This window comes from Ipomoea triloba, chromosome 4 (genome assembly GCF_003576645.1).
Source record: "Ipomoea triloba cultivar NCNSP0323 chromosome 4, ASM357664v1".
Classification (NCBI taxonomy): Eukaryota; Viridiplantae; Streptophyta; class Magnoliopsida; order Solanales; family Convolvulaceae; genus Ipomoea; species Ipomoea triloba.
In genome coordinates this window covers 6,926,877-6,944,089 of record NC_044919.1, presented here as the reverse complement: position 1 = coordinate 6,944,089, position 17,213 = coordinate 6,926,877, and the positions used below count along the sequence as shown (strand labels likewise).

Below are 17,213 nucleotides of genomic sequence, written 5' to 3'. Positions count from 1 at the left end.
TCGCTATCTAACTCTCGAACTGCACTGCATATAACCGCACCTCTCGAACTAACTCAAACTCGTGCTAACTAAAAGGGGATAACTTTTCCGCTGCGCATAAAACTTTGTCTTCATCTTGTGAGGTATCGGACCTAAACATCCTAAGTCCAATACACACGAGAAGTCGAAAAAGATTTGCAAAATCTTATACAAGTCTATTCACCCCCCCCTAGACTTGTACCCCATCCCCTTGGGACCAACAATTGGTATCAGAGCAAGTTCTCTGATCGATATAAACCTTTGTTTATATTGCCTAGAGATCCTTCTTTGAAAAATCTTTTGAAAATATTTCAAAGCACGAGATAATTTTTAAAATGGACAGCATGTTGTCGAGACATCTTCTTTTTGATCTTAGCAGGTTGACTGGAAAACACGCATGCTTGCGTAGAGATAAAAGCAGAAAGTAAATGCGAGAGAGATTTTTAAGTGGTTCGGCCAACCCGCCTACGTCCACTCTTCTTCCAGAAACTCCCTGGAAGGATTGCACTAAAACTTCCCTTTTTAGTACAATATCGAGCGCTTGAGCTTTGATCACGAAGCCCGCCTCAAGCCTCAGGTTTTTCGCCCCGCTTCTTGTTACTCCACCTATCGAGCACTTGAGCTTTGATCACCAAGCCCGCCTCAAGCCTCAGGATCTTCACAAGACAGCTCCCAGGTTACTCCACCTCTCCTCAGGTTTTTTTCCCCGCTTCCAGTTACTCCACCTCTCGAGCACTTGAGCTTTGATCACCAACCCGCCTCAAGCCTCAGGATCTTCACTAGACAGCTGCCAGGTTACTCCGCCTCTTCTTGCTTAATCCAAACAAGGACTTTTGGTTGTCACAGTTGAGTGTAACAAGCTCCAATCTGACCAAAAGCTATCGTTGAATCAACTTCGATGTAGAGCAGCTTCGGTCACCTTCTAGATGTATAGCAGTTTAAGCTTTGTAACTCTCTCAAACACTAAGATGTGTTTTTCTCGCTGTTTTGAATATCAGGATGATATTCCAAATTGAGCACTTGCACTATTGAACGTTTGAATCAGACACCTCTTTAGAATTTCGAACGAACCAACTCACTTCAGAACTTGTGTCTTCACGTCCTTTTTATATGAGAGTTGAGGAATAATTCCGTTGGAGGGAAAATTATTCCGTTTGAAATCTGTCTCCCATGCTGTGTATGGGACTTGCATCTTTTCAGCATTCTTCATGGAGTGGTGGTCTTGTAACTTAAACCTTTTGTTTGGTAGTGAATATTCCATAATCCACTTTCTTGAGTCCATGCTCCAGTTGCTACTTTTGGTAAAAGTTACTCTTTTTATATTCCCATTGATCCTCGTTTTAGGGAATAAGACTGACTTTGGATTGGTGCACCTTCTATCCGTTTGTTGTGGAATTCTGATGTGGCATCCACTTCTATCGGCACCTCCTTAATATTTTATCTCCATGATATTCTTCCTCTCTAAACTTAGATTACTTTATCCATGCATGTTGACTGCCATTCAGCCCCTTGGAGAAGTACCAGTTCATCGAGACCAATGTTGATGTCTCGACCACTTGATGTCTCGATCCCATGTATCGAGAGATCTATCTCTCGAACTCTGCTTATGTCTCGAACTGGATTGTTGTATCGAGAGATCCTATCTCTCGAACTTTGCTTATGTCTCGAGACTTAGTTGATGTCTCGCAGACCCTTATTCCTCCAGTGTTGTCCCGTGCCTTCTTCTGATCTGTCTATAAGATTACAACACGAGACTTCTAAGATGTTCACACAAGTTTACCTTAAGCTTAAATATTTTCCGAGTTGAGCTCAAGTTACCCGGTTGTATTTTCGCTCTTAGTTTACTTGTCGAACTTACATATAATTTCCTATCTTTCGAGACTTAGGGGATTATAGATTACATTTGGTATCATCAAAACCTATTACAATATGTTCCTAACAATATATATATATATATATATATATATATATATATATATATATATATATATATATATTCTTAATTGCATAACTCTTTAATTAATATTCGAAAATATCAGTAAGTCTATTATAATCTTGTCACATTAAAGTTTTACTAATCAATAATATCACATTAAAAAGGCTTCATTTATTTTAATATGAAAATTATTAGTACAACATTTTTATTTTTTATTCTAATTATCTATAACAATACTTATTTGTATTACTACTTTTATTATAAGTTGAACACGCTCATTTTGATTATATTCAAAATAATCATTTTATTTTATATTAATTATTTAATATTTAAAAATTACACAAAATATGTATTTATTTTAATTTTAATATTAAACATCAATTTAATCTCTCAATGCCCATATTATGACTATGTTTGGCAAACTTAGTTGAAAAGCTATAAGCTAGAAGCTAAAAATTAAAGAGTTGTTAAGCTAGCTGATTATGCTTAAAAGTGTTTGATAAAATTATTTTTTTGATAAGCTGATAAATGTAAAAAGACAAAAAAGGACACTCTTCATAAAACTTAAATAGTTTTAAATTTAAATATGGTTGTTTACATATTAAAATTTAACAGCGGCCAAAACACTGAAAACAAATTCGCCTAACATAATACACAGAAATATTTTCACTATCCTACAACTAAGATACAAAGTAAAAGAAAAAATCACATACAAACACACCCAAAGAACATATATACCAACAACACAAAATATAAAGAAAAACTATACCAAAGATTACACGGTTGCTGAAGAGTTGTTCGAATGAAGATGAAGGAGGATGCTTGGCAGTGTAGGAGTTCAGAAATGAGGATGAATAAAAAAAATAGGAAAAGAGAAAATGCCAAACGAGTTTTAGGGTGTGTTTGGAAAGCAGGAAAATGATTTCTGGAAAATGAGTCATTTTCCAGAAATCATTTTCCTTTCTTGTGTTTGGCTGCAGAGCAGAAAACTGTGTTTGTGTGTTTGTTTCATTTTCCAGAAAATAGGTTGGAAAATGAACAGAATTGTATAATTAAATATTTTAGTTAATTTGTTTAAATATAACATCTATAATAACAATTTTCAATATAATCAACAAATGATTAATAAAATATCAAAACAACTAACCAAAGTATTACAATTGAAAATAACATAACATAACAGCAACATGTACATGATTATTATCCATCTATATAATTCAAAAATGTAAAATAATCACCACAATAATATTACAAATGATTCATTTATAACAAAAAATCACAATATCTCACAAAAAAAAATACATAATAAAAAAAATAATTGGGGAATCAGTCTACCCACTGGTTTCGGAAACCCGTGGGTAGACTGGTTTGGCATGGCAAACCAGTCGAAACCAGTCACGGGCTGGTTTCGGAAATCTGTTTTTCAATCAGTGGAAATCAGTCCATTTTGCTCAGAAGAAGAGGAAGAAACATATCTTGGGTTGATGATAGGAAGATGACAATGGCAAGAGAAGAAGAAAATGAGTGTTGGAAGCCAAAAGCAAGAAAAGAGGCGGAGAGGAGAGAAATGCGCAGTAGAGGACTTGGAAAATGACTTCCCCCCAAAAAAGGGGAAGTCATTTTCCTCCAAATGACCCTCATTTTCCATTGACCATTGGGTTGTTTTCCTTTGACCATATTTTCCTTGGCCATCCCAAACACCTAAAACCCGGAAAATGATTCTAAAAATCATTTTCTGGGTTTCCAAACATACCCTTAATTGGGAGGAGTAAAAGAAATCATTTATTTAAAATAATAAGGATAAAGATAAAAAAGAAATTTAGAAGCTACTGACTTATTTTTGAAATGCTATCTAAAATAACTTTTCAAAAGAAGTTATTATTTTAAGCTACTAGTTTATTTTTAAAACATTACGGAAAGAGCTTATAGCTTATTAATAACTTAAAATAAGATATAAGCTTATAAATAAACTTTGCCAAAAAGAGCCCATCACTAGTATTCAACATATGTAGGAATCTTTTGTTAGGACATAGGAGTCCAATACAATTTGAACTAAGCCACCACGCATGAACAAAGTTTAGCCGTTTATAAACATTTATTTAAAAAGAAAAAGAAAAAGAAAAATGATTTGTAAAATAATTTTATTTTTATTTTTTTAAAGAACAAACTTGAATGCATATATGGATATGGAGTTAAAATTTCTCTGTCAAGAAGGGTTGAATTACACCCTCTGTTATCATCATCTTCGCTTCCAAGCAATTCCTATATATTTTTGAACCTTTCTTCTATAATATCTAAAAGATTAGGGTTTTTGCTTTCCTCTTCTTCTCTCTCAGATCTATTTCCGGCCTTCACAACGCTTCAATTCGATTGTACGGATAATTTATCCCCTTCTATATCGCTTGCTACTCTTTTCGTCTTTGTTCCTATGTATTTCCATACGTCTTTTTCGGGCTTGATTTGGTTTTTGTATCGTAGCTGCATTGGTATGGTTTGAAGGACGGTCGGTGCATTTCGGGGATTACGCCAGCAATTTGTGTTGATTTTCTGGATTCGGTCGAATTGAATTTGTTACCGGGTGCCAACGCTTGAATGTGCGCGTTCCATTTTGATTTTTCTTCCACTTGTAAGTTGCATTTGCTTTTACAGATCAGTTTTCGTAAGGTGATCTGTGATTTTTAGGATCTGAATTGTGATGGAGTTTTCGACTCTCTGGATTAGTGAGTTGCAGATCTTGAAATTGGCTCCGCAACGTCGGTCGCAGCGCCACATGGGTGGCCAGGTGCAGCAAAGCAATGCCGCAGCGACTGCTCTGTACGATCACCCCGGCAATGCTAGCCATGCCGGTGATGCAGGGGAGGCAGTCATGGCGCGGTGGCTTCAGTCCGCCGGCTTGCAGCATCTGGCCTCTCCCATGGCGTCCACCGGTGTCGACCATCGGCTGCTACCTAACCTTCTTATGCAGGTATTGAACTGTTGGTCTTAGTTCTAAATTCTCTGAATTATCTACATATGGCAATGATTAGCATCAGTTTTCCTCAAATCTGAATGGGTGGAACTTTATCCTGTTGTAGAATAGGACTTGAGAAATTCCTTTAGTATGGTTTTACTTTGGATTGTTTCAACTGTCCCTATGGTGCTGCCATTTTGCACTTTGTTCCTCTCAGTGAACCTGCTTCTTGTTATAAATATGTATTGTTGATTTATGGTCAGGTGCATTATGGTTGAAGTAGTAGAGTCATATCTTCCTGCAAAATTATGTTATAGTTTTGGCTGCCTGCAATTTCACAGTGAATCAGTGATTGTCTAGTTGGGGTTTTTTTTTTTTGTTTTTTTTGTTTTTTGTTTTTTGTTTTTTGTTTTTGTTTTTTGTTTTTTGTTTTTTGTTTTTTTTTTTTAAATTTTGTTTTGACACTGTTGCTTTTTGGATTAAACCATCATTTTTAATATCATTTATGTTTGGAGCATGTTGGCATATTGATAGTTTTGTAGTAATGTTGGACCTTGTGATACCGTCTCAGGGATATGGAGCACAATCTGTAGAAGAGAAACAGAGACTCCTCAAATTAATGAGAAACCTCAATTTTAATGGTGAATCTGGGTCTGAGCCATATACTCCAACTGCCCAAAGTTCAGGTGCTATTGCAGTGTCAGATGATTTTTATTCTCCAGAGTTCAGGGGTGATTTTGGAGCTGGACTTTTGGATCTGCATGCTATGGATGACACAGACCTCTTATCTGAGGTATGAAACATGTTTATTTTGGCTGAAAGAACTCAAAGAAGTGTTTAATTTATGGGTAAAAAATATTCACCTCCTACACCCTAAACAGGCATTATTTAGGGGGAATCACTTGTGAAGCTATCCTATATTCATAGGTTCCTAAATTGGTCATATTCATAAGGTTGAATGCCTGGTTTCATATTCATGACATTAGGGCATGCGTTACTTCTTACTAATAATTGTTGTTTATTTGCTTCTTTAGAATGTGGTTACTGAGCCATTTGAACCATCACCTTTCATGCCTGCTGTAAACAAAGCATATGATAGTGACTTTGGTGTGCTGAACAGTCAGCAACAAAAGGAACAGATAGATGCACATGCTTCTATTGAGGTGCCTGGAAGTGAAAAAGATAACACTACAAGGGAAAACAATGTGGCAAAGATCAAAGTAGTGGTATGTCAATTCGGTTGCTAAGACCCCTTGTCTGCCTCTATGCGTTCCGTATATAGGTTTAACTATATATTCAGTATTCTGGTGTTTTCATTGGCAACTTTGTGTTGGAAAATTTATAGAGAAAATGCCGTTCATGAATTATGTGCATGTGATCTAACATTTGTGTAATTATTTGGAGTTGTGTTGTGTGTAAGTAATCACATATAATGTTAGATGATGAATAAAATGTTATAATCATGAGGTGGTTATTTTATCACGATAAGCTTGTGAAATTTCAAGGGAATTTATCTTCATTGAATAAATCGCTTAACAATTTGATGCTAGAATGTTGGAGTAAAAGAAATGGAGTTAATTACCGAAATGGTCCCTTGACTATAGCGAAATTATCAATTTGGTCCTTGACTATTTTTTTTTGCCTAATTAAGTCCCGAACTTTAAAAATCTTAACCAATTTGGTCATCCGTTTGTTTAGCCGTTAGACGTCCGTTTACTCAGGACCAAATTGGTAATTTTGCTACAGTCAAGGGATCATTTCGGATTTTCGGTAATTAACTCTTCAGTTTAATAAGAGAGGAAATGGTGCATGTGATGACCGAAATGGTCTCTTGACTATAATGTAATTACCAATTTGGTCCTGGGTAAACGGACATCCTACAGCTAAACAAACGGAGACTAAATTGGTTAAAATTGTTAAAGTTGAGGACTTAATTAGGCCAGAAAAATTGTCAAGGACCAAATTGGTAATTTTGCTATAGTCAAGGACCATTCCGGTAATTAACTCAAAAGAAATGCTAACATTTATGGCATTTGGTGTACAAAATAAATATTTATATATTTTGGACCTACACTAATTAATTTAGCCCATGATTAATTAAGCCTATTTTTGGATAGCCTTTAGTTCAAAATTTGGACAGTAAAGAAAACGGTCCAATTTGGACAGTTTTGAGACCAATAAATTACTCTGGTGGCTCTACTGTAAGGATAAGATTTTATCATATTTTTTGAGTTCATAATTTTAAACTTCTTGTCCAGTGGTGGTAAGCTTTGATTAACCCTTAATTGCCATATTTGACACCCATAAATAGGTGGTCCATGCATGCATTTCAGACATGGCAAAGGAATACCGCAGTAGAGGAATTGTAAAGGGAAAATTATTTTTCCTTATTTCCTTAAGAGGAAATAGTTGTGAGGTTAATTTTTTCTTATTTCCTAGTCTCTTTGCCTAACATGTTCTAATTGAAGTCTTAGTACTTCTTTGTAGAACATACATTGACAAATATCCTCTAGCTTCACTCTTGTGATTGAATTTGTCAAGCAACCAAATTCAATTGTTACACCTTCATTGTATCTCAAAAGTTCTTATCTATCATTTTGTTGCATTGATAAAAGATTGATAAGAAACTTTTAGCAAAGTGAACCAAGTTCATTCCTTGAAGGCTTATTCGTTTTATTCTCTTTAATCATTGTTCATATAATAGCAAAATTTTCCAACATTTTGTGCCATCACTTGATTGTTTAACCAATGACTAGAAATTGCTTATATTGTTTTGAATTTCTTTAATAGAAAATGCCATTTTTTGTAGGTGCGTAAAAGACCTTTAAACAAGAAGGAAATTTCTCGTAAGGAGGATGACATTGTCACTGTATCATCTGATGATTGTTGTCTCACTGTGCATGAGCCCAAACTCAAGGTTAGAATGCTATTTGGCACTTAAGGCGTATATCTGTGTCATATGAGGTTGGAGGTAATGAGTACTTGAAATATTCTTTGAACTTCTCTTGATTGGTTTGTTTACTATTTTCCATTTTAATTTGGAAGGTTGACTTGACTGCTTATGTGGAGAAGCATGAGTTTTGTTTTGATGCTGTTCTGGATGAGCATGTAACCAATGACGAGGTAGGTATTTGTTCTTATGGTAACATTTGAAAAAGTCACTTAATATTCCTTTTCTTTTCCATGTGGAAGATGTGCCAACATGTCTTGTTTGATCTTTCACTTTCCGATATAACTGAGAAACTGCTCTATGTTCCTCCTTTTTCCTTCTTATTTCCCCCCTACTTGTGGTCTGGGACTTGTCTGCTTATGTGTTGGTTCTGCTTTAATTTCTTATTTCTCTGTTTTCAAAAGATTCTGTTAGATTGTACTGTGTCTCAGTGTTTGTATGCTCATCTATCTTTGGAAGGTGTATCGTGTCACTGTGGAACCAATTATTCCAACCATTTTTCAGCGCACAAAGGCAACATGCTTTGCATATGGTCAGACTGGTAAGTTGATCTTCCTGCCTCCACTAGTTACTGTATATGAAGTGCAGATATTTACCTTGTTTTTTCTAGAGCTACTGTACTTCCCCTTAACCCCCTTTTCTCTTGTTTTACTGCCTTTTTGCTCAGGAAGTGGTAAAACATATACAATGCAACCATTACCTCTTAGGGCAGCTGAACACCTTGTTAGATTGTTGCATCAGCCAATCTATCGTAATCAGAGGTTCAAGTTGTGGCTTAGTTACTTCGAAATATATGGCGGAAAACTCTTTGATCTTCTCAGTGATCGAAAGTCAGTATCTTCAATTTTTCACGTTAAGAGTCTTGTTCCTTGTGTGGATTTATTTCTTGATGAAATGTAACTTTTATGTGAAGTTTGTACAAGTATTTAGCACTTTTTCATGGGACCAATATTTCTCCTATGTTAATCAACCTAGGCTTTCCATTATGGCCTTGTGAAATGCTTCTTGCTGATTCAATATGAATTTTTAGTCAAGAGTGATTAAATTGCCCTGGAATATGTTTTTATAGTATTTGACAGGCACACTTCTACATATAAGAAATTTGATCCCTATCCTTGGTAGATTGATGCTTAAGTAGGTGTGGTGATTGTGAGCATAATATCTCGCTTATTAAACTTATGTTTGAGCATGTGGGTCTTAACTACATATATGCATGCATGAATGTGAAATTGATAGTTGAAATGTAATTACATCGCGGGCTTCATACCAGTTACTCAAATATTTTGTAGGAAACTCTGTATGAGAGAAGATGGGCGGCAACAGGTTTGCATTGTTGGGCTACAGGAATTTGAAGTTTCGGATGTACAGATAGTAAAAGAGTATATTGAAAGGGGAAACACTGCAAGAAGTACTGGTACCACTGGTGCCAATGAAGAATCATCAAGATCACATGCAATATTACAGCTTGCTGTCAAAAAGCACACTGAAGGAAAAGACTCCCGTCGAAATAACGATGGAAATGAAATGAAGATCGGAAAGGTTGTGGGGAAGATTTCTTTCATTGACCTTGCTGGCAGTGAAAGAGGTGCTGACACAACTGATAATGACCGACAAACAAGGTGAGCATTCATTACTGTAACTTTTCATTTCTTGATATATTAATCTTTGGCAGTTTACTGGAAGAGGCACCACATTAGTGCACCTTCCTATTTCTTTTGAAACTAAGCTTCATTTTGCATGTGTTATTCACTTATTTGTCTACTTCTCCACAATCAAATCTGATTTGAACCATGATGCATGTGCAGTTGTGCAAACTATTTTCAAATTGGTATTAACCAAAATGAAGTGGCCATAATTTTAGTAGTGTTTGAAGTATTTGTAGCATTTCCATGCTTTATTGTAATCCTAATATAGGTAATGCAATAATGCAGTATAGTCAAATTACTGCTCTCTTTGCTTTTCCCTTTCCTTCCCCCTTCTCCCTGATTTATTGGATTTACATTTGATACGATTGGAATGCATTTTGCACTGTGGAGAAGCAATATGATGACCATGATGGTGTCATATCCTTGAAATTACATTTCAGGATTGAGGGAGCAGAAATTAACAAGAGTTTGTTAGCTCTTAAAGAGTGTATCCGTGCTCTTGACAATGACCAGATTCATATTCCATTCCGAGGGAGCAAACTCACCGAGGTGCTTCGTGACTCATTTGTTGGTAACTCGAGGACTGTCATGATTTCCTGCATTTCTCCTAATTCTGGTTCATGTGAACACACCCTCAACACATTGAGATATGCTGATAGGTCTGCCTTTTGTGATTAGTCCAATACTTTTAACCTCTCATTTGGTGCCTTAAACTGACTAGATTTGATTAACAGGGTCAAAAGCCTCTCTAAAAGTGGAAACACAAAGAAAGATCAGAATGCAAGCACTTTACCCCCTATGAACAAGGAAACTTCTTCAGCACCGTCTTTGGCCATTTATGCTGATGCTGGTGATATCAATGAGCAGCTTCAAGGATCAAAAGTATCAGATATGGGTAGAAGGGTTTTGGAGGAAAGTGGGGCAACTTCTGGTGTTACTGAAAGGGAAAGGTTTGAAGTTAAGAATACTTATGGTGGTCCTCCTAGTCAGAAGGCTTCTTCAACATCATATTCACAAAATTCGATGGATACAGAAGAGAAAACTCAGAAAGTCTCTCCACCACGACGGAAAGCTTACAGGGATGAAAAAACTGAAAACTCTGAAAGGCCAGGAAACTGGTCAAAAAACCATATCTCTAACTCAAATTCCTTCGTGACTGGCATCCCTAGCATTAAAAGTACAAGCATCCCTAGTACAAAAAGTACAGGCATCCCTAGCATACAAAATACAAGCATCCCTAGCATAAAAAGTGTGGGATTGAAACAACAAGAAGTCGGGTCATCACCAGAGGATGACAGTATTAATGAGATATTGGAGGTTTGTTCATGAATAAGCTACTGCCTTTTGCTCCGAAACTATTTTCTTATGAATATTTCACAATTGACTGTTTTCTTATGTGTCTTGTAAAGGAAGAAGAGGCCTTGATTGCTGCCCACAGAAAAGAAATTGAAGACACCATGGAGATTGTTCGTGAAGTAAGCTATAATAGATTGCATAAACATTCAACAATCATCTTAGTCATGCAACACATTTATAGGGGTGCATAGTACTCTTTTAGGTGAACACCACCTTATTTCTTTTCCCCACCAGGAGATGAAACTGTTGGCTGAAGTTGATCAGCCTGGGAGTCATATTGATAATTATGTGACGCAGTTGAGCATTGTGCTCTCACGCAAAGCTGCAAGCCTGGTCAGCCTCCAAGCTCGCCTTGCAAGGTTTCAACACCGGCTTAAAGAACAGGAAATACTGAGTAGAAAGAGAGGGCTATGACGCCAGGTGATACTCACAAACCCTGTATCACTTGTCACAGTGTAGTTTTTTAAGATATAGCTCTAAAATGCATCGTTTTAAAATCGTGCACATGAATCAACTGAATTTCTGCAGGCAGTCAAAGATTGGAAAAGATAGAAACTTTACTGAAAATTTGTGGTGTGATGATTCTGCGCTTGAACAAAAAAGTACTCAAGGCCTCAATAGTGCTCCTGTGAAGCAGTTGTGCAGCTTCAAGGTCAGTTAGCTATGTTGAATTCTTTTGTGAATGAAGGTTTGCATTCCAAATATCAACAACTGCAAAGCTTGTAATTATCAAATGTTGTCTTGTAAATTAGTCGAATATTTTGATTGATGAGGTTCAGATTTCAGTCTTTGAATATACTAAATTGGTCCCCTAACTATGGTGTAAATTGTTTACTTTGCGATGCCTAGCGGGTTGCAGAGTTTGCACACATATGGGGGATGATTGGTAATTAGTTGATGGTTGGGGTGTTTGACAGTAAGCTTTAACTGATTGTTAGCTATTTATTACTCCGTAATTGGTTATGAAAATGTATTTGGTATATTAGTTGTTTACTTTTAGTTGATTATATGTAAAATAAGCTATAAAGGTATAATTATATTGTATTGTTTACTTAACGCTTTGAGTTCTAATATAATTACAATATTATCAAAGGATGAGGATGCATTATTATAGTATAATACTTTTAGGGGGTGTTAGGTTCAAGTAATCTGAACCTGGTAATGTTATATTACTTTGTTTGGTTTAAGTTATGAATGTTATATTATCTCAAAGTTGATGTGTCTGTAATGTTTCAAGGTAATGTAATTACCTCCATTTTCTTAAGTAATCTTATATTATCTTGAATTATTTCAACTTTGTCCTTGTTAACTAGTCATTATATATTATATAATAATAATAATAATATAATAATATAATAATAATAACAATAATAATAATATAATAATAATAATAATATAATAATAATAATAATATAATGGATATAATATATGTTTATATAATCAAATATGCATGTGTGTATATTTATATATTTACTTTTTAAATATTTAAGCATTGATATACATTCTACATACATATAAATAAATAATTGATTCATATAAACTAAAATATAACCTTTAACCAAACAAGGTAATATTATATTCCACACTCCAAATCAAACACATATGATAATCTTAGATTCTCAAAATCTCACATTACCTTCCTGGAGATAATTGTATTACCTAGGGTAATCCAAGATTCTATGAACCAAACGGCTCCTTAGTAATGTCCACATATATTTATTCATGACATTCCATTAGACATTATTATATCATATTAATGACTCGTTAAAAACTTTACTAGAAAAACCTAATGGGAAAAAATCAATCTTCAAGATTGATTTAATTAAATAAATGCCACTACCTCGAAAGATAACAATTTTCAATGCGTACACATTCTAATATAATAAAACGTTGTTCCAAGATAAGTGTAAAAATATATATATTACAATCTTCAAGATTGTCACTAAAGTGAATATTTTATATAATAATCTCGTGACTGTTCTAGAGTTCACGTGGGTTGAATTTTGATGCTATATAATAAACTCGTGACTTTTTTAGAGCTCACATAGGTTGAGTTTTGATGTTATATGCTTTGTCAAATATTCTTTAACATACTCATTTATCATTTGTGTAACACAAGCGTTATTGCCTTCATTTAGGACATTGGGGGTAATTTGTGGCAATGTTTCAAAAATCGCTAGCCGACTAGGCGGTTTTTTTTTTTTTTTTTTAAATAAATATTTTAATAATTTTAAATTTTAAACATTTAAACTATTAATGTTATCACATCTGGAGGGCACACAATACTACTGTCTGGGAAGGGAATCTGCCGCTGCCAAAGAAGGTGTGGTACATGGCAAATGCAGCCGTGCAAGCTTGGCGACAGGTGCATCATGCTCACACAGCCCCGCCTGCGTCTTCAGCGCCTGCTGCATCGCCACTGCCGGAACCCCATACTGTCGCAACCGACCTGTTGCCCTACCGCTGCTACTTCGATGCCGGGTTTCAGAGTGCCTCGCGAAAATCCACGGTGGGAGCTGTACTGTACTCGCCCGATGGTGTTTTTGCAGCTGCATTTTGTGGACCAACACAAGGTTGCTTTTCTCCGCTTATGGCAGAGGCTATGGCATGTAAGGAAGTCCTTTCTTGGATCAAACGGCGTGGAATCGGACGGGTGGATCTCTACACGGATTGCGCCAACCTACAACAGTTGCTCACTTCGCCATGCAACAATTTATTTTCGTATATTGCTTTTTCTATTGATGCCTCTAAGGCAATTTTATCGTCTTTTGCTCATTCTACTGTTAGTTTGGTGCTTAGGTTTGCTAACTTAGGTGCTCATTCTCTCGCTGCTCTTACTTTTTCTCATAACAGTTTTTTGTTTTGGGGCTCTACCCCACCTGACTCTATTATTCATTTAATTTAATCCAGCGAGGTTTGGTTTTTCAAAAAAAAAACTATTAATGTTATAATTATTAACTAATACTCTAATAGTCTAATAAGTAATAAGTAATAACTTAATAAAATAATAAGTAATAACTAATAACTAAATTAAACTAATAAATATATACTAATAATTAATAAATAATAATAACTAATAGAGTGAATTCCCTTTTTGGTCCTACACTTATAGTGCCATGGACAATTTTAGTCCTCCATAAAAACTTTGGCCAATTTATGGACACACTTATTGTGACGAGGACAATTTTGATCTTCCGTCTATTATCTCGTTAATTGACCGTCTAAATGAGGGGCATTTATGTCAATTCAGCAAAACTCAATCTAATTTCTTCCCTGAATTGAGTTTTGTTTGTTTTGGTGGGGGGTTTAACTTCCGATTAGATGACTGGTAGATTTGATCGTTGGACCTCCTACAAAAAAGCAAAACCTTGGACCTCCATCTCCATCTTCCTTGCTCTCTCTTGGCTAACAATAGAAGCTTTGGCGGCAGTATAAGTCGACAGCAAACTCCCTTCTCCTCTTGTGCGACAACAACGACTTAGAGCGTGGTTGGAGGCTACGATGATGGTTTCTCGACGAGCAGTGGCGAAACTCCAGCAACCCTAGCAGCAACTCCATGAACCAGCAACAACAATGGACAAAACGGCAATTGGCACGTGACCTCCCCTGTTTCCGGCGAGCAACGCAGCAGCTATGGTGGAGCTCTTCCTCTCGTCGACAACGACTGGTGTGTAGCGGTGGCCTTTTTTCTCCACCGTGCATTTGGCGAGTCTCTACCAACGCTCCATTCCGAGGACCACCGTGCAAACCAGAGTCAAGTTCCCTCCACCATCACCTGAAAAGGGTGTCTAGGAATTGAGTCCGTAAACGGCGTCGTTTATGTCACATTCTGTAGCAAAATGACGACGACTTCTTCCACCACTAACAACAACAGCACCAATATCTCTTCCGGTTCAAGCATATTACCCCCCTAAACTCTCCTCGGCATTTCATCGAAAACCTCACAGCTTAAAATAGGCGGTTTTATGGACGCATTTGGCTCATCAAACGCCGCAGCTCTCACCACACTTCCCAGCCTCATCTCCCCTAACGATACATCCATGTCCAGGCGGAGCGAAACCACACCTGCCAGTTGGGACGGCGGCGAATTTTGATCGGAAAACAGATCCACATCCCGGCAACCAGTCATCCTCCAACAACAACATATTCTCCTGCACTTCGCCGGCAGCGATCGGAAAACTCACCATACCAGCAACTTCCTCCAATTTTCACGACTACAAGTTCCTGGAAAACATCGGATCTATCCGAGGTGAAGGTATGGTGGAATCATGGATTTGCTCTTTAGAGTAGAAATGATTGCGCAGTGGAAATTTGCTTCGCTAATCTGCAATCAAGAACAAAACACTTAGGGAATGGAATAAGGATAAGGAGATATCATTAAATGACGAATTACCCCCTCTCATACGACCATCATCCTCACTCTCCATCTCTTCCTCCTTTTGATTTTCCAATTTGAAGATTGGAACTTCTTCAAGCACCGGGGCATAACAATCTACTTTTTCTTCAAAATTCTCCTCTCCCCTAGCATTTTCTTTTTCAACCTCTTGTACAATCCTTGGATGTGCTTCCAAAGTGGGGATGCCATCTATGATGGTGGAGTTAGCTCGGGACTCATTCATCTTCATGAGCTCCTCCATCATGGACAACATCTTCGTTTCAACCTCTTCTAATGGAAGTCTTTCCTCCCGGAGGATAGCGAGATAGTCCTTTAGTTCGCTCTTGATTTCGGCTTTTAGTTTAGCGGTATCCTCCTTGGCCATCCTTGTAAATTCGTCTATTTTTGCTTTTAGAATTTCAATTTCATCGATGGCCGGTGGGATATAATCACAAGGATTGGTATGGGTAAAATTTGGGAAAGAGGGTAGTGTTTCGAAGAAATGGGTAGTATTGTTTTCTTTGTGAATTTGTGATGGAAGTGAGTAGTGGGTGTTTAGGTGGGAAGTAGGGAATGAATTTGACTCGGGAGTATAGCTTGGGTCGATTGTTCTCATCATTTGTGCAAACTTACTCTCTATGCTTTGGGATATTTCTTTGGAGCTTAATGAGTCAATTTCTTGAAAATATGGTGATTGTGAAGGGTAATTTTCTTAGAAGGGTGGAGGTGGTGTTTCATATGGTTGTGGGTGATGATTGTGTGTATGAAATGGATAGTGATATGGAGGTGGTAAGTGGTGGTGTGGAAATGGGTAAGGGTATGGAGGTGGGTAGTGGTATGTTGGTGGAGGGTAAGTATAGGTGGAATGGGGGTAATAGGGATATGGTTGGGGTAGAGGATTCCTATAGGATTGTCCTCCATGATGTGGGTAACCATGGGGATTCATTTTAGCACTCATTGGCAAGCTTCAATTGATTTGATAAAGAAATTTTCATGCACAATAGCTTAGCCAACAACAATATTTGCAACTAAAAGTAGTTGCAAGTGAGCACAAGATATACAAGACAATTTAAGCTCACTTTTCAAACAAGTAACAAAAATAAGAAAACAATATAAACAAAAAGAAAGAAATTCAAGAACTCTTACAAATCTACTTCAAAGATGTCAACACAACTCAAGAACCGTTTTCCATCCCCGGCAACGACGCCATTTTGATGTTGTGATATATGGTGAGTGTGAATGTGAAGGTGTTAAAACGAAGAGTTAAACTCCCCGAGTGTCGTGTCTCTCAAGGATGGCGAATGGGAACCGAATTTATGTTGGCATTTAGGAGGTTGATGGGTAAGAGTTACAAGAATCAAAGGGATAGGATTTGTTCATGGTTGGTTGGGTAAGAGGTTTGAAAGTAAAATAAGATGGAAAATACAAAAGGTAAAAGGAAGGGGTGCATGCCAAGGTTAAGCCCAAGGATTGATTATCGTAGGTAGCTTGGAATTGGGTTTCGGGATTGATCTAGGGAGTCACGGTATTGGTACCGAGTGGCGTCACACTCAGACTCTCAATCCTCATTCGGTTGAGGCATTTTATCGAACACCTTGCCTACCACTCCTCTCGGATCTCATCCTTTCGGATTAAGAGCAGAGATATAGATGAGTTGGGCTAGTGAGAGGCCGCTATCGCGCACTCTCTCACTTCCACTCGGTTCACTAGCTACCCCGACCGGAAATAGAAGCAAAGATTGAACAACATCATCCATACAATCATCAATCATACTCCCACAAATCTCAAGATCATAAGATAAATTCTAAACATCAATCCATAGATTGACAAGGGCACACACACCCAAACTACTCTACTCTAACATGATGAACATTCAAACAACAAAGCAAAATACTCAATGTAATAAATCTAAAGAAGCAATCTAAATGGAAAGAGTATGTTACCAAAGGAATGGTGAATTTGACATCTTCAATCCATCTTCA

The 17,213-nt window shown here is 36.9% G+C and overlaps 1 protein-coding gene across 2 annotated transcripts; it reads left to right on the top strand.

Moving 5' to 3' along the window:
• Window positions 1-4,150: 4,150 nt before the first annotated feature.
• On the top strand, window positions 4,151-11,849 carry LOC116016520 (kinesin-like protein KIN-13A). Of its 2 annotated transcripts, none has more exons than XM_031256827.1 (15): window positions 4,151-4,326; window positions 4,433-4,548; window positions 4,637-4,919; window positions 5,476-5,697; window positions 5,939-6,130; window positions 7,714-7,821; window positions 7,950-8,027; window positions 8,314-8,395; window positions 8,522-8,684; window positions 9,144-9,473; window positions 9,941-10,159; window positions 10,235-10,817; window positions 10,910-10,975; window positions 11,091-11,276; window positions 11,385-11,849. In XM_031256827.1, exons 3-14 carry the CDS (start codon window positions 4,650-4,652, stop codon window positions 11,268-11,270), a joined length of 2,493 nt encoding a protein of 830 aa, XP_031112687.1. In that variant the 5' UTR covers window positions 4,151-4,326; window positions 4,433-4,548; window positions 4,637-4,649; the 3' UTR covers window positions 11,271-11,276; window positions 11,385-11,849. The 2 variants fall into 2 exon arrangements, with proteins under 2 accessions (XP_031112687.1, XP_031112688.1); XM_031256828.1 differs by having other exon boundaries at window positions 4,152-4,326; window positions 4,433-4,580; window positions 4,676-4,919.
• Window positions 11,850-17,213: the final 5,364 nt, after the last annotated feature.

What these genes read in the sequence shown, in the direction of transcription:
- LOC116016520 (XM_031256827.1), top strand. Translation starts at nt 4,650, where the DNA reads ATGGAGTTTTCGACTCTCTGGATTAGTGAGTTGCAGATCTTGAAATTG. An exon ending in ACATTGAGATATGCTGATAG is followed by an intron (nt 10,160 to 10,234) that starts GTCTGCCTTTTG and finishes TTTGATTAACAG; the next exon opens with GGTCAAAAGCCTCTCTAAAA. An exon ending in CCATGGAGATTGTTCGTGAA is followed by an intron (nt 10,976 to 11,090) that starts GTAAGCTATAAT and finishes TTTCCCCACCAG; the next exon opens with GAGATGAAACTGTTGGCTGA.